This window comes from Bombus terrestris, chromosome 4 (assembly GCF_910591885.1).
Source record: "Bombus terrestris chromosome 4, iyBomTerr1.2, whole genome shotgun sequence".
NCBI classification, from domain to species: Eukaryota; Metazoa; Arthropoda; class Insecta; order Hymenoptera; family Apidae; genus Bombus; species Bombus terrestris.
The window spans coordinates 616,181-637,221 of NC_063272.1; the positions used below are offsets into that span (position 1 = coordinate 616,181).

Below are 21,041 nucleotides of genomic sequence, written 5' to 3' on the forward strand. Positions count from 1 at the left end.
AGGAAAAATTACTAAAATAAAATGGCAAAATTCTTTTGTTGAAAAGTGGGGCAGTGGGAAAAAATGATCGAGGAAGCAGCATGTTAATTTTAACGAGTCCAGAGATGTTTGGAATTTGTAATTACATTCTGCAAAGTTGAAAGAAATTCTCTACAAGTTATTCGTTGCTTCCCTACAATGAAATTTCTTCACGCGCTTAAAAAAATTATTAAAAAGGTTATTTTGGGGAAAGGTAACGAAAAAAAAAAAAATATATATATATATATATATAAACGAGCAAAATTTAGATTCCAGCTAAACTCTAAAGTAAAAAAAAATCTACTACGGTTCTCATTCTCTACCGAGACGTTTGACTTGATACTTTTTATTATTCTTCGCCTACAGACATCATACTTATGCATAAAGCCTTCTACCAGTCACCGTTCGCATTTCCACTCACGATTCACTGTTAGTGTTATTTAATTAAAAGAAAATACAATACAAAAACCTCTTTCATCTCCGCTAAAACCACTAATACAAGAATAATTATTTCTTTGAGAAATTACGCTACTAATACTGACCAAAGGAATTAATTTTTTATAATACTTCGGTCAGAATGGAGGCTGAATAGCTTCTATTTCTTTTATTCGTCGCAAAAATGCTGCAACATACTTAGATAGACATACACACGAGACGGTAGAAATCGACATTATCTTATTAACACTACTTTTTTCAAGCCCGAGTGCAACGTGAAACGATCGTCACAATGCTCGTTCTATGGAACGACCCTGACAAAGTCTGACTAGACGGCCAGACAACCGCGAGACAAGCTTAACCATTTCATGAATACTCTGACGACTCTATACGTTTCTTGCCACGACTTAGTCATTTCCGATACCGGCGAACGAGGAAATCCATGCATGTTCCTAAATTATCGTATATTTCCTATAACGAGTCGAACATTTCGTGTGAACATTTATTTTATACGATACTTTAAAAATGAAAAATTATTGCACAGTCACAAACAATGTACAATGGGTTCTCCGTTCTTTTCTCCTCGTTCGTTGTGGCTTAGAATATTCAGAGTTTACGTTCAAGGACGATAAGATATATGACTTGAATGACAAGATTTTGCTAGAATGAACATTTTCATTACAGAGAGCCACAAATTTCGTACGATGAGCCCTGCCTCTGCCAGGTTTATTCCGCCGCAAAACGACTATGCGAATTGCGCAAGCGTGATGCAGTCCGTAGTTTAGGCGTCAGCGATAGACAAGTAGGTAGGCAGTAAACCTGCAGCAAGGTACAAAGAGAGCAAGAAGGTAGAACAGAGAAATTCTCGTAACGCGCGTTCTTGGAACAACGGATGAAGGAAAGTGCAGAAAGAAATAAGTAAAGAAAAAGGATAGGAAAAAAATGATGAGAGAAGGTTAGAATAAGATGGAGCGAGAGAAATGGAAAAAGAAGAAAAGAAAGCAGAAGGAAAAAAGAGAACATTTGTAATGCAGTGATACGCAGCGGCAGCAGTGGCGCCGAAAATGCAATGCGGTGCGCCAGAACGACGGCGTCGGCGTCGGGCGTGGCGGATAACTGACCTCGACTCGTCTAGCCTGGCCGCCCCTGACGCCGCACCGTTTCCCACCAATTTTACCCCAATCCCTCTGTTGCACCTTCGTGCCATTGCTCCCCCACTATCGCGACGTCGAATACCACCACTACGCACCACCCGTTTGAAACTTTTTCTCTCTACTCTCCACTCTCTACTCTACTCTACTATATACACATTTACCCTTTTCTCATTCCATCCCCTTTCTTTTTTTTGTGGTAGAGCTTTCGTTCCTCTCGTCCTACGGTCAAATGGTCGCGTTACCCCTCCAGCAACGACCTTACTCCCTCTACACCTGTTTTACACCCGGTGACCCCCACCCTTTCATTTCTCTCGTACTATCTCTGTTCGATTCTTCTCTCCTTTACGTTCGCGTCTACTCTTCTCGTCTCGTCGCGGCCTTCCGCGCCCCTGGAAGATCGGCAGACAGCAGTCTGACTGTCTGGTTGCCCAGCAACGTGCCGTTGCCCGTCGCCGTCGATGAGAGATGGTGAATTTAGCGATAGTTTCGTACTGCATCTTGTATGAGCAAATGTTAATATCATAGGCCGGTAGGGAAAAAGTTGGATAACATCATTATCGTCACAATAGGTAGAGTCTAGGTACTTTGCAATGAATCGCGAATCAATTTTCCTTTGTTGAGACCATTTAATAAGCTGTTTTCATCAATATTTTAACGATGGATATGTTTGGAAAGATTATAATACAATGCGATTAATGTTGTGAAAATTCTTGTATCCTAGTTTCCTTGTATCGTCTAATATTTTCTCTTAATGTCAGCGATTTGTATGTTAAACGGTACCTAGTAAAGGTAAACGAGTTCGTTCGAGTCCTTCCTTTGTAGTGAAGTATTTGTTGAAACAAGCAAACGTTACTGGGGGAATAATCCAAGAAAGAGACATAACGGTTCACATTATTGTTTTAATCTAAATGTAAATTATGGTTTTTACAAATCTATTTTGTAGGAGAAAAAGGAATTATGATATACGCAAAAGAAGATTTTGAAACTCTATTGCGAGAAACATACAATTAAGAAGGCGTCGAACCAGTTCGTTGGTATAATGACCAGCACTCATAGCTTTCGCATTCTTTCTTTGTCTTCTTCTAGCTGACGAGAAATTGTGTTGACCGAATCAACGCTGGGTAAAGTAGTCACAATATATCGTATCAGAGAAAGTCGTGAATGGTAGCACGGTAACATGGAACACGATATTGGTTAACAATACGCCTTGGTATATGTATGCATATAGAGGTATTCATCAGTCAATGATTGAGCAAGTTAAAGCCCTTCTATTGATACATGGTACATGTGGGTGCTAGTGGCCGTTGTACATCGGCGCTTATAATGAAACAGTACGCTGTATATGACATTTCTACGATGTGATAAAGCTAAGTTTGCCGTAATTATTATATTTATCGTTTTCTCGAAAGTTACCTTCCTACGTTTACAAGATTCAAAATTTGAAGAATCGATACTATAGTATTGCAGCGCATTCTTAAAATCACGGTCCATTGTATTTTTTCTTTACATTTGTTTGCAAAGTTACTTCCAGTCTTTAAAATCAAAATCGATCAAGAACGACATCCAAAATTCTAATACAGATGGCAAAGATTTATCGACTGTATAACTAGTTTATTCGACAACAACATTCCTTTGTTAGAAACCAATTCTTCAACTAATAAGGTTCGACTGTGTGTGACTCATAACGTAACTGAGTGACTCAGACCCTGAGACTGTTAGCAATGTTTCGAGAAGACGTGGCATCCGAACCTGAATCATAAGAGTATCGCTAGAACCATTGAATACCTGTATCTAGTACCGGACATACTCCCCATATCTATATTATCCTTTTATAGCGTAAAATCTATATCAAATAACATATCAATTCATTCAATAAAAAATTAAATTCCAAAACTTGATATTCGTCAATACTTATTTAATTATTAAGATGTTTATCTAAGTATTATATTTATTTTGTGTCAAAATTATTCATCAGAGGTTGCAACAGTTATTTGTGTAACGTTAATAGTCATTGGTCAAACTGATCGTGAATCATTTCTATACTTGTTTTATTATATAAACTTCTTTATTATCATTTTAGTTACGCGTGATTTTAAAATATAAAAAAGAATTTTGACCGGTATGTATTAGAAATTCGTTATCATAAAGTAAAATAATTGCATAAATACTAAAAATAATGGTGTAAATACTAAAAATAATGCTCATCATTAAAATATTCTTACAGTTTAATTATTTCCATCTTACATCGTAGTTGATTTTCTTATTAATATCAATGCTTATTTTCATTAATTTATCTGTACATTAACAATTTATAAGAAGTTAATTATGTAAATTATTTGTACAAGGTAACCATTGTGTAAAATGTATATAGTTTTTATTTATGTTTTCATTGTATGAGTTGCACCATTATGTGCCACTTTGTTTCAAAACACGTGATTAGAATTATATTTCAAGACAAATTGATAGAAACATTAACATGATTTAGAACTATTGAACACTTTACTTTCAAATGTCTGTTCATACAATGAGAATGCAGGATACAAATTTGTTTCCCAATAATCATTATCACATAACAGATCTCATTAGACGTGACTACATGTATATAAAATTATATTTCGCGAAACATGTGAAAAAGATACAGAAATGTGAATAAGTTTTATCATGTAAAATTCGTACATATGTTTCATTCCTTGTAACATGTATGCACAAGATGATTTACATTGTAATATTATTGATCTATTCTTAAATACTTTAACATGTTATTTAGATGTTTACTAAAATCCCTTTTGCAAAGTCTGTTGCTTGCTCTCCATATTATTATAATCATATAAAGAAAAGTCGTGAAGCATTAAAAACATAATTGTAAAATATACTTTAATGAATGTCAAATCGAATACCATATCTTTTATATTTTGTATGTAATGTAATAGCATTCCATTATGGGATTGTTCGTGTAAATAAAACGGAAAGCAAAAATATATAATCACTTTGATTTTTTAATGTTTACTACCTACACTTTATCTACAAAGTATGCATAATGTTATTTCAAATAGTTGACTAGATACATACCTAATATAATAGGTAATCCGGATATTCTTTCTGATGGTTATCATATATTTGAAGATTATAGGAAACAAATGCAATAAAACTATATTAATAGCAACATAAATAATTGATAAATGAGCAGTGTGTAAAATTCTATATTTAATACGTTTTTTATGGCAAAAATATATATGTTAAAAAAAAGTTATTAAATACAATGTTTGTGTGTAAAATTAAGAAACACATATTACAAGATGGTCGGCTTATATTTATCCATTTTACATACTTTGTGAAGGAATGTGTAGATAGTAAACAAATACAAAGTATTTAAAAATTTGCTAATACATTTTTACAGCATAGACTTACCATTTCACAATAATTATTTTTCTTTAATACCTTCAAATGGAGGGTCCTGGAAGATCTTTGCTGTCCACAATTTTGTTACCTTTAATCTTAATTTTTACATTAAAATGTATCAGCGATACAAACGTGCAAAATTGCGTAAGGCATGATTTATCGATTTTGGTGTTTCCGCCCTGAAAAAAAATTTATGTGAAATTCCTGTACTTCAAATACAAATAGAATTAAAAATTATTTGATATACCTTACAACCGTATTATGAAATTCAAACAGCTGCTCAGGTTGTGCTGTAGGAGAACCACCTGCATTTTGTGATGGCATAGTCTTAATGGCTTCTTCTAACCACTTGGATAGTAGCTAAAGAACAAATAAAATTTTAGTTGTAGAGGAACATAGTGAATCACCTAGTAGGCAGAAATTACTGAGAATCAGTGTTCTTACTTGTCTATTAGTTACAGAAAGTTCATTAAAAACATCTGCTACATCAGATAACATGTAGGAAGATAACGAAAACACTGATGCATGAAGAAGTCTTACGACTAAAGTTTGTCCTTTTTCTTTTAATATGCGTTGTACTAATTCCCGTCGTATTGTATAATCTGTCCGATTCTTGGAAAAAAAAAATAAAAATATCAATAAAAGTTTATTATTATTGTTATAAAATATCAAGTTTCATTATAAGTTACCTCATTGTTGAGACCACAGTGCAAAAGATCATAAAAAAATTTCATTACTGAAACATTTGCATCCCTATGGTCTAAGCTACAGGCCATTAAGGCACAGTCAATTATACTCTCTATAACGACCGAGCACAGGAAAGGTATTGGAGCTCTTTGAAGAAACCTACCATTAAAAATAAAGATATTTTTACATTTGAAAAATGAATATATTATTGTGTTATTAATAAACGATATATACCTGGCACATAATCTAAACAGATCATCTACTGTATCAGGGTGATTTTTTAATCCATCTTGTTGTTGGAGGATATTGAAAGTAGGTCCAATAAATGCTTCCAACATTTTCAATAAACCAGGGACACATTCCGAATCTATGGCGTATTCGTCAACTAATATTGAACCAAGATATAAAAAGCAGCTATGTTGATGAGCTGCATACAATTGCACAATCTGAAAATTCCCAAAACCATTAATAAAGTTTTATAATCTAGAATTTATTTGCTACAGATACCTGTTTTACAAGTGGCTCAAGAAGATGGGCGGAATGTTTTCCTACACAACGAACAGCAAATCTTAAACAACGGCAACATCTCTCCATTACTTTTGCATCATGTTGATATGTTGTACATACATTTGATAATACGGGCCACATCTATATATAAAGATAAAATTGATATAAAGAGTGTGTCTTACGAGAGTCATATTTTATTATGTAAATCATATTATAAATCATAAAACGCACTTCAGTAACAGCATTTTGACAAGGATGAGGTTCAAAATGATCCTCAACTGGAGGGTCCAGATCAGTATGCCTAAATATAGCGGCTAATCTGTCTAGCCATACCACAGGGTCAGTCTTTGTTCCTACTTCAATTGGAATTCTACGTTCCATAATTTCGCATAAAGGTCTAGCTTGAAACCAACATAATTCTTTCATGGCTTGCGTAAGTTCTTCACGCCCTAAACTTGACATGATTATTGCCACTCCTGTATTCAAACAATAAATGTTACATTATATCGTATTATAATTTTGTTGTATAAATAAATTTTTATCTTACCCTTAAGTAAACCAATGGCAGCATCGTTGCTGATAGCGAAACTGTCAAGAGAACGTGCTATTTGCAACAATCCTGGAAAGTGTGAAGCCATGTGTGATGGACAAGCAGTACATATACTTAATAATGCACCACAAGCTGCACTTCCCAAACCCTTTTGACTTAAGCAAGTCAAAAGAAAATTTAAAACAGGTTCTATAATATTAGTTTCAAATTATGAAATGAAAGGAATAAGACAAAAATTATAATTATCTATAAACATTACCTAAGGACTGTGGATGACTTTCTATCCACTCACAAAGTTCTCCTAATAAAAGTATACTTGTATGACGAACAGCTATATGAGTATTTTCTGGTAAATTTAAAATAGCCTCTACTACTTTCGGCACTACATCATTTTCTTTTCTGTAAGTGAATATTATAATAAATGTCAAATTATAATAATCTTATTCAGTAAAAGAATAATTTCATCGTATATATGAATTTTTATGCTAAAAACTTACGGCAAAATATTTTTTGCAACTGCTTGCATTACAAATAAAGCAGCTTCGGTCGAATCCCATGTAGGTACATGATTGGGTTGACCCTGTGGTCCTGGTCCACCCGTCAGGGACGAAAACATTTGTCGGAAACAGTGACTGCTTCCAACTACAAATACAACGTCTTTTATCAGATCTGAAACACGATTTCTGAAATCTGCAAATTCTTCTCCACCAGCTCCCTCTTCCACCAGACCCAACTGTTAAAAGGAATTACATATAGAATATCTTCAAAAAAAGATACTTTCGAATATTATATTTACTTACATGATCTGGTTCCATTTGACAATGCCTGCATAATGCTCCGATTAATCTTTCAATATGAGGACGGAACACTGCATATAGGTCTTCACTATTTTTTTGGTAGAGAATTATATCAGATAAACGGTACCATAGATTGAAAGTTATTTGCGCCACTTCATAATCGTGATGTCCAACACACACTAAGACAAGGTCAAGAATTTTGATAGCATAATGTTGCTTTCCTCCTACACAGCCATTTGCCATGGTTTCCAAAAAAGTTTCCGCTAACTCCGTAAAAATCCGACAGTAATTTATTGATCTACAGAATTAATACAATGACTATGTAAATACTTAAAGTAACCTTCAGTTCCATTATATCTCTAATTACATAAAAGAAATAAAATTTACTTGTCCATATCTTCATGTGCAACAGACAAATGGTATGCTTGTTCTAAGGACATTACACTAGTAAAAAGAAATAGCTGTAACTGTTGCAGCTGTATATTAGATTCACTATTATTGTCCCGATTGCTATTACTATCTTCTTCCAAAACTTGGAGAATTACACATATACAATCTGCAGCTGCTTCATGTAATTGAGATCCAGTCATATGATTTCCAAGTATCTAAACAATGAGGTATAATTCTGCATTTGAAATTCATCGAAAGTTATCGCTTTCTATTTCTGAGAATACATACCTGAAGAGTATATATAATTACATCACTTGTAGGTACAAGTGGTATAGCATGTACTGCAATCCAGCTTGTGAAACATCTAAGAATTGTAATACGAATTTGTACATTCTCTCCACCATTTTTGAGACACATTTTCTGGAAATATAACAAGCATTACTTACGATAGAAAAATATATCTTTAATCTACTTACCAAAAATTCAGTAACTGTATCTGCACTTGCATTAAGTTCAAGTAATATATGCTGTCTGCGATTGGCTCCTAATCTGTACAATGTAATACAAAATTTTAAAAAATTATTTTCAAATATAAGCAAGTATATGAAAGATTGTTTATAAATATATTGTACTCTAGATTTTCTTTTCATCTTTATATACCTAAGGGATCTTGAATTTACTTCTTCTGGTAATACTGTCATTACTTCAAGTAATGGCCATAAACTAGCAGTTGATCCACCAAATCTATTAATTAAATCGACAACTGGTTTTTGCCAAGAAGACATTTGCAATGCAAGATCTGCCAGTGCTAGACACAACTATAATAATGATCTTTTCTGTTATGATCACATATAAAAATGTATACATATAACTGATATGTTAGAAAAAATATATATAAACCTGTGTAACAATAGCAGAATTGGTATGTTCATTAATTTGTGATATGTGATTCATTAAAGAATCTCTCAAAGAAATATGAGCTTCTGCAGGTAATTCTTGGAAACATAGCTGTATTTTAGTACGCATTGTTTGAGCAGCAAAATAACAAGATTGAACATCTCGCTTTTGCTGCAGCATTTCATCTGCTATTTTCCATGCAAATACCTAAAAAAGTCATATATAATATAAAACATAATAACTGTCATAACTTCCTTCTTATTTTTTATATCTTTTTTATTGCATGAAAATTACATGCAGTAACGTTAAAAAATTATAATGTAGAATTCGAGTCTTTTAACATAAGGTTAGAAATTGTTTGATCTGTCTATATTTTTCAATGAGAGTTTTATACATTTGCATCGTACTATTATCGATAACTGTATAGTTCGCATAGGAAGGTGTACACGCATATAAGAACAAAGCAGTATATATTGATTGCAAAAATGATTGCTAACAAGTAACTTACTGATTTTTGTAATTCGTCCAACCATTGAGATGTTTTTCCTGGCCCCGAAGGATTTGAGTTATTATATAAAGAATATACAGCCTGGTAAACTGTTTCCAGGTCAGGCGGAGACTCCATTCTTCAAAAAATATTTATTTTCCCGGTAATATCCATACAGTTAATTCCTACTGACAACAGATCACTTGCGTTTGGTACCGCGTTACATCCAACCCGATCTCCAAATCCAACCTGTACAACCACAAAAATGTTCTTGTTCACACCATCAGCGCATATTCTGTTTTATCGACTTACAGCAAATAATATTCTCTATCAAAATCTGATTGAATCAATTATTGAAAATATCTACAATTTGAAAAATAGTTATTAATAAAAAAACATCTTCTTTCTGGTACCTTATATGTGATTTCGGTTATATGATCAGCTTATAGGTTGCAATTAAAATTACGTTGACTCTGACTGTTATACTTTTATCAATTAAAATTCAACTATAAGATCGTTATACGTATATCAACTGTTTGTATGAGATATATAGGCATAAAGTGAAAGATACTAACACATAATAAAGTAATGACTGAATTTTGATCATGCCCTGTTTGAATTATTTTTACTTGTATTTATAACTTATGAATTTTCAAATAGTTTGTAATGTAATACACTTTAAATACCCCGCCTCCCATGCGTTATCCGCAGAGTATTTCACTAGAGGAGATGTATTCTGCTACAGCTGAAAGATTTCGATTTTTAGTGAACATATCCTTTCGCGAGTCCTACATGATTCATGGGAGCAATGCGTTAAAAGTTCATGACGTTTGACAGTTAGACAACAAACACAAGAAATAACATCTGAAACGTACAATGAATGATTACAAAATACCAATAATCGAGCCAACTATCGATTGTACAAAGGTGCAAACATTGGATTTCAGCATTTTTTCTTTTCTACTGCTTACTTATAACAACAGACAATTTTACACCTTTTTATATGTCTTATATTTTTATTGCCAGGTTCCACCAATTAATCAAAAAAGGACAATTTCTTTCATTAATCATTTCATTGTGCATACTGTAACATTTCTTAACAAATTTACTCTATCATGCGAAGAAAGATTATTGGAATTTGAATACAAGTTACAGAGGATAGAGGCTTCACTAGAAATTTTAGAGTCTTGGGTATGTAATTATTAATTATTTTGAGTAACTTATACAAGTGAATTTATTTCAGAAGATTATTTATAATTTTTGATAATTTATGTTTTACAGTTATCATCTGTTCCAGTCTTGGAACAAGATCAAAGTACAAAAAGCGTTATAAAAAATAAAGATAGTAAAGACGAGGAAGAAAGTACACCTAAAATAGATGAACCTGATAATAGTAAAGCAGATGAGCCTGAAGATACACAGGCTGAAAAGCAACCAGTGAGCAAAGATCCACGCTATGAGAAATACTTTAAGATGGTACACTTTGGCGTGCCAAAAGAAGCTGTCAAATTAAAGATGGAACAAGAAGGATTGGATTCATCTATTTTAGAGTAAGTTGTACTTAAAATGTCCTAAAATTTTAATAACTGAAATTCAAATTTATAATAAAATATAATAGTAAAAATTAACCAATGTATATTTTGAAATACGAAAAAGTGAATAGAAATAATATGGGATGATAATTCCTTTTGCAATGGAACATTTTCTAATTTTAACTTGTTTTGTGCATCATTTTTGATATCGTATCTTTATTGAAATCATTAATACCATCATTGTTTTATATTAACAGTGATTCTCATCAAACAGCTTCTAAAGTGAAATCTACAGATAATGGTAAGAATAAAGGGGATTAAATACTTATCTGTATTCATCTGTTGAACACGTGAAATATTTTTACGTTATAAAATATAGTTAATAAAATAAACAACTATACAAATTCCAGAAGATTTATTTCATTTCTTATTAAATACACATAGAAAGTTAACATACATAACTTCATACATAATCCTAGAATTGAATCATTTGTCCCTGGAAAAAGAACATTATTGAATCAGTTAATATATACATATATCATAAAATATTTTGGAAGAATTACATACAATATACTTACCTTTCTTTTCTTATCACCTCCTAATTCAAAATGTTTACATCTTTTAAGAGGGATTTGTTTTCTATATTTGCACTCGGTACATTCCATTCTTAAGACAATCTTTTTGGTAGTTTTTGCCTACATAAGAAATGTGAAATTAGCATAAAATTTTAACTGTATTAATAGAATTAAAATCAAATCAGTATTTTAAAAATATACCTTCTTCCTGAATATAGGTTTTGTCTGTCCACCAAAACCTTGTTGTTTACGATCATAACGTCTTCTACCTTGTGATGCATGACGTTCTTTACTTTTTTTATACTGTGTCACTTTGTGAGGTTTATGCACTTTGCACTTCTTACAGAAAGTGCGTCTTTGCTTCGGTACATTTACCTGAAATCATTGAAATAGGCACCATGCTATTCACTTATTTCCAGATATACAACTAAAATGATAGGACTTAAATTAACCCTTCATTTCTTTTAACTTCAAATTATTTTTTTTTATTAGTATTTTATTAATATCGATCAATTCTCTATTCATTTCTAAAAACAATAATAAAATGTCACTTTTGGAGGTTATGTTAATACCATTACAGTTGTTACTTCTGTCTAAAAAAAAAACCATGGAATATTTATACTAATTTTTCACAAATATAATATACGTTGTAAAATTTAGCATTAAAAGTAATATTGCAATAAGATTATGATTGAATTCATAGATAAATTATGTATATATCCAATTGAAAGTTTACCTACCATCTTGAATGTTTAGAAAGAAAAGGAAATGTATCTTTGCCGGAAATGACATACGTATGTTGCGCATGCGTAAATATTGTACACTATACAAAATCGAAAATTTATTGTCCTTGTTTAATTAAAGGATATAGGTATTAATGTAATGTTTAACGTGATATTATTTTACAAAATTTCTTCCAAGCAAAATCATAGTAAAAATAAATATAACTGTTTTTAATTCTTTCAAAGACAAAATTTCGATTGCATATTGGATATACGCCATTAATAGCCGGCATCAAAATTGGTTTAATATATGACGCTCAATCAATAACAGCAATTATGTTATAATATTTCTTTCGCTGTTATTCTTTATAATCAATTTATTTATTTTTCACGACTTATTATTATAGTAAAGTAAAATTTTTCTACATATTCAGGGATTATCGAGATTAGAAAATATTGCTTAATGTATAAAAGAAAAAAACATGATGTTGATGTATAATGTTCTATTTATCGTGTAATTTCTTACACAAATGGATAGTAATTCTTTAAATAATTAATTAAATTGACTTATAATGATCATTGGATTCATTTTTGTTCTAATTTAATATGAAAAAGTTCATATGTATTTAACACATTTGTAAGATATCTTTCACAAATAAAAATCTTAGAAATGAAACAATTCATTGTCGAATTTTCAGTGACAGGAGTGCGTCTGCATCATTCAAAAAGCTTGGCTCTTTTATCTATAGGATAATTCCCGCCATGATCTTTAGAATATGTTACTTGCAATATACATTTTAAAGTAATAATTTTCAAAGTATACAGAAATAATTATTCGTTTCGTCTAAAATATTGGTTTTTCTTTATATATATTTCGATTTCTTTACAAAGGAAATGTTGGAAAAGATCTAAATGTTTCGTACACCAAAGGTTATTTGAATCGAGCGACATAGCCTCGAACCAGACGGTAAACTCAGGCCACGAACTCTCGAACCCCTCGTCCTCCGCAGGATTTAATTTTATTTATACGTCAGGTGGATGGATTACGTGGAAAACTTTTATAAGAAATAATAAAAGATTATGTAGTGTTATAATCTTTCCAATTAGGTGCAGTGGCACGTCGCGAAAAGATATTATGATTTCAACCAATCAGGCATTTATCGAGTTTCAAACCCGCGCCATCTTCATTTTTGAACAAAGCCAGGTTGGATATGCTAGAAGCGAGCTGAGACCGGGTAGTAGTCCGCTTTGCGCTATTCGCGCCACAGTCGTCAGTACACGACACTCTCCACTCCTGACTGGCTGGTCTCTGTCTTACCCTCCTTTCCCCTCTTTTTCCCCTCCTCAGCCCCTTGGGTTTTCGCCTGACGACGCTGCTCTCTCGGGCATTTCGCCGGAAACCGACGCCGCGCGAGGACACGGAGTTTTGTTACGTGTACACATTTCTCTATCTTCTTCATCAATTGTAAGCAGACACGCAGACATCTTGCTCAACGTACGATTCATCATGAGTAGCAAGGAAAATAACGAGGTCGCTGTTGAGAAGGTGACTGAGAACGACAAGGCTTCTGGAGACGCGAAGTGTGAGATCAAAGGAATGAAGAGGCCAGCGGAGGTGAGTTGTTGCGCTTTTCCCACTTCATTTTTTGAGTACCGCTTTCTCGACCTTTTTCACGATTGTACGTAAGCATACACGTACACACGAAAGCACGTACACGCCGGCTTACACCATGCTTCCGCGCCACGCTGCTTGATCACGGCATTGTCTACCATTTCGGTGTCGTATTTATATAAGCCTATGAAAGTTCGTGAACATTCTTCCGATCTGATATTTCTCCTTACACATTTTACGTAAATATCTGTGTCTTATAACGTGGGATAATAAATTTCTAATCTACTCGCGATATCGTAATATTTTCGTGGCTAGACGACGGGTGGGCGGGCAGTCGAGTAACCGTTTCAACCGACTGACGGCATGGAAGAGAAGATAGGATGCCGGCCGGCATTTTCATTAGACTTTATATTTTTACAATGTTAAAAAACATTCATTTCTGTGTATACTTCGGAGTGGAAAAATGACTACGTAATTGCGATGTTTTCTTGATGTAATCTGAGGGACGCCATCGTATTTCGCGTGGCTACCACGAGCACGATGGTTCGGTTGATCACCCCTGTTGTTACAATGTCGTCTATAATTACCGATCTAGCTAATATCAGATTCAATATTGTCTTTCGCCTGTATTTTGTTAATGTGAATGCGAAATTCGGGCGGGATATCTGAACTACTAGCGCCATGTGCTCATTTCCATTATGTTTTCGTGTTATGCACTCTCAGAGCTTTCTATAAGTATCCAAGGTTTTGTAAATTTCGTTGAAACTATGGTTCATATTACTTGGCATTCTTTCCACAAAATGGACGCCATTTTTATCTAGGATATCAGTGTTATAGCTAGGAAAAGTGAGCATCCCGCGCATTTTTCCGACCGCCGTTGCTGCCGCCACCACTACTGCTGTCGGTTTCCATTATGGCGCCCGAAACCAAGCCCGCGTTCATTGTGCTCTCTTGCTTGCTCGTTCCATCTTCTTCCTTCCTCTTCTCTCATTCTCTTTTTCGCGCGCGCGCTTATTCTCTCGCTCTCTATGTCGTAATTGATCGATAATTCGTTGTAAGAGGGTTAATCGTGTCTGACGGACGATCGATAGACTAACACATATCTGTTTCAGGTCGACGTGTTGCTCTGAAATTGTTTACCGATCTGCGTGCATAAACACCGCGCTGAAGGCTTCCTTTCTCGCTTTGCTTCCCTCTCTCCCCTTCTGCCCGCGATTCTGTCGGCGTTCGGTTCTCTCTTTCCATCGAAAACCCCACGCGCACAGCCAGCAGAGCAACGCCATGTATTATATACCTATGTCTCTCCTGCCTCCCTGTTCTTTCGTAGCATACCGCGTAGTCTTACGAACCTTCGAGAAAACATCGTTTTAATTTTTCATCTTAAATCGGACCGTCACTCGGCGCCGTGATAGGAACTGCTTATTTTTTCCTCGATATTACATTGTACGACTACCATTATAAAAATTGTAAAGTGAAATTCATGGTCGAAAATGCCGGTTATCCACACTTTCGGCCGCTATTGTAGAAAGTCGTGGCGGCGTCTTCGCGCAGCGGCATAGTATGTCACGTGGAAACCACAACCGTACTTGTTCGGAATAGATTCAAATATTCCCATTAGTATTGTACTTGATAACATCCTTTTAATTAAAATATAAAAACCGTTAGCAGTATTTATTTAAATCTTTTTTGTATTTCATTTCTGTTTTATCCAATCATTAGTTAGATAGTATCATAAATGAAATTTATTTTCATTTATGATTGATGCCTTGATGCTAGTAATTACGTGATCACTACGATGAATATTACTCGGGACTCGCAGATTCTATGACGCAAGCGCATATAGATAGTAAAGAACATGGAAGTGAAGAAAAAGGCGGGAATTTCGAATAAGGTTCGGATATCGATATATTTATTGAATATGTGTAAAAAGTTAATGTATTTTTGGCGGAGGACAGTATTGTTCTTTCTATATTTCATTAATTTCTGCGTAATATTTTTGATATACTTATATTTAACCTTTAATTTAATAGTACTATTATTATACAAAATGCGATAAGTGCCTACTTCTTATCTCACTAAATTAGTATTCCATGATTGCATTAGTATTCTCATTTAATGATTCTTAATTTATTTACCCACATCTATTTAACTTCGTTTCGTCTTGGCAAGCGAAAATGCTTCTGGTAGTAATTCAATATGATCAAATTAATACATGTTACAGAAGAATTATATAACGATTATTCATGGCATGGCTTACCCGACAAGCGAGAAAAATGAAATGAGTCTATATGATAGGTTATGAACGTTGGGTTATCTGTAAGACCTCGTGATTAGTAATAAGTTGATAGGTAATCGTGTATGTGGGATAATAAACAAAGTCGTCATTTCGTGACTACTGGCGTCTATACGTCACTGTCGCTTACTGTTTATTGTAAACCACATCGTAGCGTCATGAATGTAATAGCAGTAGCAAGTAGTTGCCAACAGATTCTACTTAAAAAAAGAAAAAAAAAACACTTCAAGTTTCAGTCATAACACTTAACTGCCCTAATAACAATGGTTTTTATGAATTACAGGCTTTTTTTTCGTCATTTAATCGCGTAGGTGTAGAATTTTATATACGTGCTATTTACATTTCACCATATCGTCTTAAGCAATATTGCAAAAATATCGTTTATTCTTGTTAGTGAAATTAATAACCATTAATATTTATACGTTGTGCTTAGTATTCAAGTTTGTGAAATGAGATATTTCATTTCATTTGATAAAAGCATTTGATAATATGAGACGATTACCTTGAGATTGTCCATTCGCGATGATGCTACAATTTTAGATGTACGATGACGAAGAGAACAGTGGAATTTATATACTTCAATATATATTCAGTTTTTTACAATATATAAACATAATATATGAATTATATATATATACATATTTTTTGTTTGAAAATCAGAGCGACTCTTAGTTCCATGCACGATATCCGGGCACGCTGCTTCGTATTTCTCTTCTCCCCTCTTTTCCTTTTCGTGTGTTTTACGCAGCACGAACACATCCCCTTCTACAAACATGTATCGTAGTCGTCTGCCAATCCCTACGTTTCTCCCACCATCTAGTCTTAGTCGATTCGACCCTTTGATTGGATGATGCAGTTCTGTGAGTTTTCTATGCCCTCTTTCCTCGTACCGCCGATAGACACGGCGCGTGTATGCTATTACGACAATCCACCCTGGTCACGAGTAATGCTGTATGAACACAAGTTAAGGTACCGGCATTTCAAGGATCGTGTGAAGCACGCACTTTATAAAACATTATCGTTTGTCCGGTTTTGGAATTCGATATGAACCTCTTATAATGACTTACGTATTAGCTGTACATAAATGTAACTTTGATAAGATTGAGCTTTAGAGTAGACTTTCATTTCAAATATATACTAAAAATCAAATGTACAAATTATGCACCAAAACGAAACGACGTTGTCACATCAACGAATTAAGTTAGGACAGATTTTTTTTAATACATACTTCTATATTTATCGTTATCTTTTTTTTAATTACGCCTACTGGGTTATCAGGTTTCATATTTAGCGATAGTTAACATCGATTTTAACTTAAAAATTTTCCAATGTTTTTAAATTCTTTTTTTTATATTAAATGTTTCTTGTCTTTGCGGTTTTTTTTCTCATCAAAGAACTCGCTGTTTTTTGTACCTTCCTGTTTCGCCATATTTTAACGGAAAATCCCCTCTACTTTTCATTTCCTTATGGTTCTTGGCGGGAAGGGAGCCTTCATCCGTTTCCCCCTCTCCTTTATCTTTCGGTCGCTGTTAGGATTCTCTTTATCTCTGTAATTCTACTTCTTTCTAGAATGTATGAATTTTGAACGTATGGAAATGTAGTTGAAATGAAAGAATTATTTTTAACGTCGTTTCAATTGAAAACATCGAAATAGAAATATTCACCGAAAGCGCAAACGTATAATCGTTGTTTTATGTTTTAGGAAAAAAATGATGAAACAAAAAAACAGAAAAAAGAAGAAAATGGTGATGGAGAGGTAGAAGAAGAAGAGATAGAAGAGGAAGTCGAAGAAGAAGAAGAAGTCGACGGAGATGGCGAAGAAGACGATGAAGATGATGACATACCAGAAGGAGAAGAAGATTTAGAAGAGGGTGAAGGTGAGTTGAGAAATTTTCCACCATTTTACGAAACATTATTAATGACATAAATCTGTGTGCGTCAAGGGAATCGATATTTACGATTAGGTAAAGATATAGTATATTTGAATCCCTTTGTTTATAGACGAAGAGGAAGATGACGCAGAAGGTGAATTAGAGGGAGAAGTGGAAGACGACGAAGAAGACGCATAATGAAAGAGGAGAGAAGAGTATGTAAGTAAGAAAGGAGGTGGGCACATGGCACCGTCGTCGATCTTCGGTAGTCTTCTCAGCAAACACTTACTCTCATATTGAGTGGTTGGTAGCAATGTTGAATACCCATCGTGCCCAAACCCTATTGCCTCCCGACCTGCGAGTAAAAATTGCCACCTCACCGGAGTTGTGGTGGGCTGACACACATTAGAAGCAGCCGCAGTTCTACTGTCTTGGCTCTTCGCAATTCTGGTCGTCTAGCCATCACCAAATTCTATTAGGTAGTTTGAATTAAAACTGTATATTCGTCGTTGAGGAGCTTGTACATGCCGATTCCATTTAATACCTAAGTGCTTCGTGCGCAGCCGTACGTTTGGTATATCGTGTATATTCCCAAGACAAATTTATCGTTTTATTCAAACCACCTATTAACTGGTATTTGCCGTCATCTGGCTTTCTTCGCGGGACAATTTTATAACGAAAACTTATTTAAGATATAAAAAGCTCTATTGTATTTAAATAGTGTAAAATGAACATTTGTGAGTGATTTTTTTACATTTGAAATCAAATTTATGTTTGTAGTTCGACGAATGTCTCTCACCTTGTGCGCGTGATTGATTTTCCTTTTCAACTTATATGTGTATTTGCAATGACTTTGCAAGAGCGCGAGCGGTTAAAAAGAGATAAATAAATAAAATAGATAAAGTGATGCGTAAAGAAACAAAAATAGCAAATAAATAAATAGATAAAGCCAGAAGGACATCTCTCGACATTCGTTGTATATTAAGAAAAAAGAAAAAGATTTTGATAGTCTTTGAAATCTGTTTCGTGCTCTTGTTCGATCTGAGAGAAAAATTAAGGTTAATATAACGCTCGCGCTAGGTAGTGTGGATGAGTACTGTGTGACTTTAACATTGCATAATAATTATACATAATATGTATAAAGTTATGGAGTAAGAAACATTTTATTATTAACGATAATATTATGTAACGTAATATAATATGGAGAGGAGATTGTTATAACGTAGACTTCGAGTATATAGAGTAGGGAGAGAATTTTTATTTTACAAAGCACAGATATTGCAGAATAATGTTTTATTTTTTCAAAGTAAATATTCAATTTGTTTAATACATATGTTTCTTGTATTTACTTAATAATTTTAAAACGAAGTCACGTAGCGCATTTCAAAAATCGTCAAAGTTGTAACGCAAAAGTTATCCCGAGGGTTGAAACAATATTAACTACAACACTCTCCCTATTCGACTGCACTCATTTGATCGTAATTTATTCGTATTTTATATATTGTGGTTTTATCTTGACTTCATTGTCATGGACTACTCGAGCAATGATTCGTTGACTGTCGCAGAACGGGTGACAGTATTCTCATTATGGCGGTCGCCTGTGCACACGGTGATCAATGTCTTATTAATGACATACCCATAGAATTATTAAAGGTGTCAGATAATTTTTAATATATGAGTTATAGTACTATTCACTGGTTACCAACAATTGAAATATAGATGCTCTTTATGCTAGAGTCGGTGGATCTTTGCAAGTGGAATGGTCCATGTCACCACTTATTTCGGGAGACTGGTAGATAAGAAATGGGTGAAGAGACATTGCGGTTACGATACCATTGTACCATAGCTGCATAATAAATAAAGGTAACGATAATTTGAATGCGAGACGATGTCCCACGTTTTAATGTACAAATATTTTCGAATGAGATAGTTAAATAAAACGCAGTTAGATCAGAGAAAATGATTCGTTCTCGTAAGTAGTAATGGGTTTAACTTCTGAAAATAAATAACAGTAATAGCAGTATTAAAAGAATGAAAAAAAACTGCTATTCGTGGACTGAATTCTGCTATATAGAATCCGAGGAGATGGAGTGGTCTGTGTACACATGTTTATATGATAAACTCAATTTATTCGACGTTACACTGAAAAATATAAAATTCGAGTACACCATAAATAACGATGTGTAAAACAATTTACTGTATTGTTTACAGGCCATGTCATCTCCAGAACTCTGTTACTGTACTGTTTTATACACAATCTGCTGATATATTTACACGTGTTCACTTCAAGATAGTATTTTGACGATTATGTTGACAAAGAACTATCTTGAAGTACAGGTGCCCGAGCAAAAATGAGTACTTTAGCGTTCATAGTATACAATACATACACTATAAGCATAGGTCCATTTAATTTTATTAATACAATACCAAGCCCCGTTTGCAACATGTTTAAAAGATATGAGGATAGACTTGCGTTCTGTACTTTGAGCTGGAGATCACGGAACTTTTCTATCCTCTAGTACTGCACGCGACTCTGCAAATTATTTACTGGTGCTAACGGGTCTTAAATCAATCAGGCTGAATGCCTAGATACCGTTACATCCCTACGTTTATTAGGTAAGGATTAAGCGAAAGAAAACAAGAATTTAAGAATCTTAATGAATCTGGTAATGAAACATGTCACAATTAAAGGTAAATGAAATCCTAGGCTAAGAATTTGGTTTGTGTGTTCATAAGTCTTGTTCAAACTACTTTTGTACAGGATACCATCGCATCATCACTTTCGACGTAAATAGTAACCGATACCACAGACTATATTTCTGCCCATTCCATCAGAATTGAACTTTCATTGTATTTTTAAGTAAATACATTTTGGAAAACAACAGATGTTTTTTTATTCTTCACGTGTTTGTGAAGGAACGCGTCTTTCCCTATTTATTACTTAATATTTAATCGACAGCTCACTTTTTCAAAGTTAATTTAGACTAAGATTGTTTTTACGTACCTTCTATATATGTACATACAAATTAAGAATTATATGTGGCTATGTTGTGTAAATAGTCAAGAATAATTTACAATAAAACATGTACGTAGTGTGTGATACACAGGATAAAAA

The 21,041-nt window shown here is 33.8% G+C and overlaps 4 protein-coding genes across 6 annotated transcripts; 2 read left to right on the plus strand and 2 right to left on the minus strand.

The window, feature by feature from the left end:
- Positions 1-3,814: 3,814 nt before the first annotated feature.
- LOC100642785 (transportin-3) lies at positions 3,815-9,830 on the minus strand. Its single transcript, XM_003402458.4, has 18 exons — positions 9,735-9,830; positions 9,343-9,570; positions 8,838-9,041; positions 8,598-8,755; positions 8,414-8,486; positions 8,226-8,357; positions 7,935-8,152; positions 7,551-7,845; positions 7,248-7,483; positions 7,010-7,149; positions 6,748-6,939; positions 6,432-6,676; positions 6,201-6,341; positions 5,928-6,139; positions 5,696-5,852; positions 5,451-5,618; positions 5,254-5,366; positions 3,815-5,185 (listed from the first exon to the last, which is right to left on the minus strand). Exons 2-18 carry the CDS (start codon positions 9,457-9,459, stop codon positions 5,125-5,127), a joined length of 2,862 nt encoding a protein of 953 aa, XP_003402506.1. The 5' UTR covers positions 9,460-9,570; positions 9,735-9,830; the 3' UTR covers positions 3,815-5,124.
- A 192-nt stretch (positions 9,831-10,022) lies between these two features.
- LOC100650424 (WASH complex subunit 3) lies at positions 10,023-11,262 on the plus strand. The gene is made up of 4 exons (XM_003402353.4): positions 10,023-10,248; positions 10,348-10,512; positions 10,603-10,871; positions 11,111-11,262. Exons 1-4 carry the CDS (start codon positions 10,198-10,200, stop codon positions 11,172-11,174), a joined length of 549 nt encoding a protein of 182 aa, XP_003402401.1. The 5' UTR covers positions 10,023-10,197; the 3' UTR covers positions 11,175-11,262.
- On the minus strand, positions 11,254-16,587 carry LOC100650547 (60S ribosomal protein L44). 3 transcript variants are annotated; one of them, XM_048405559.1, is made up of 4 exons: positions 16,558-16,587; positions 11,630-11,803; positions 11,432-11,548; positions 11,254-11,349 (listed from the first exon to the last, which is right to left on the minus strand). In XM_048405559.1, exons 1-4 carry the CDS (start codon positions 16,570-16,572, stop codon positions 11,329-11,331), a joined length of 327 nt encoding a protein of 108 aa, XP_048261516.1. In that variant the 5' UTR covers positions 16,573-16,587; the 3' UTR covers positions 11,254-11,328. The 3 variants fall into 3 exon arrangements, with proteins under 3 accessions (XP_048261516.1, XP_003402402.1, XP_020723360.1); XM_003402354.3 differs by lacking the exon at positions 16,558-16,587 and adding an exon at positions 12,169-12,274; XM_020867701.2 differs by lacking the exon at positions 16,558-16,587 and adding an exon at positions 12,001-12,020.
- LOC100650181 (acidic leucine-rich nuclear phosphoprotein 32 family member B) lies at positions 13,346-20,808 on the plus strand. Its single transcript, XM_003402351.4, has 3 exons — positions 13,346-13,765; positions 17,758-17,932; positions 18,057-20,808. Exons 1-3 carry the CDS (start codon positions 13,658-13,660, stop codon positions 18,122-18,124), a joined length of 351 nt encoding a protein of 116 aa, XP_003402399.1. The 5' UTR covers positions 13,346-13,657; the 3' UTR covers positions 18,125-20,808.
- Positions 20,809-21,041: the final 233 nt, after the last annotated feature.

Excerpts from the sequence above, each read along its gene's own strand:
- LOC100650424 (XM_003402353.4), top strand. The coding sequence starts at position 10,198 with ATGAATGATTACAAAATACCAATAATCGAGCCAACTATCGATTGTACA. Across the intron at positions 10,249-10,347 it reads CAACTATCGATTGTACAAAG|GTTCCACCAATTAATCAAAA; the intron begins GTGCAAACATTG and ends TTTTATTGCCAG. Across the intron at positions 10,513-10,602 it reads TAGAAATTTTAGAGTCTTGG|TTATCATCTGTTCCAGTCTT; the intron begins GTATGTAATTAT and ends TATGTTTTACAG.
- LOC100650181 (XM_003402351.4), top strand. The coding sequence starts at position 13,658 with ATGAGTAGCAAGGAAAATAACGAGGTCGCTGTTGAGAAGGTGACTGAG. Across the intron at positions 13,766-17,757 it reads GAATGAAGAGGCCAGCGGAG|GAAAAAAATGATGAAACAAA; the intron begins GTGAGTTGTTGC and ends TTTATGTTTTAG. Across the intron at positions 17,933-18,056 it reads AGATTTAGAAGAGGGTGAAG|ACGAAGAGGAAGATGACGCA; the intron begins GTGAGTTGAGAA and ends CTTTGTTTATAG.
- LOC100642785 (XM_003402458.4), bottom strand. The coding sequence starts at position 9,459 with ATGGAGTCTCCGCCTGACCTGGAAACAGTTTACCAGGCTGTATATTCT. Across the intron at positions 8,153-8,225 it reads TAATTATATATACTCTTCAG|ATACTTGGAAATCATATGAC; the intron begins GTATGTATTCTC and ends CTCATTGTTTAG. Across the intron at positions 7,846-7,934 it reads GCACATGAAGATATGGACAA|ATCAATAAATTACTGTCGGA; the intron begins GTAAATTTTATT and ends TTAATTCTGTAG.
- LOC100650547 (XM_048405559.1), bottom strand. Across the intron at positions 11,549-11,629 it reads AACCTATATTCAGGAAGAAG|GCAAAAACTACCAAAAAGAT; the intron begins GTATATTTTTAA and ends TTTCTTATGTAG. Across the intron at positions 11,350-11,431 it reads GAGGTGATAAGAAAAGAAAG|GGACAAATGATTCAATTCTA; the intron begins GTAAGTATATTG and ends TTCTTTTTCCAG.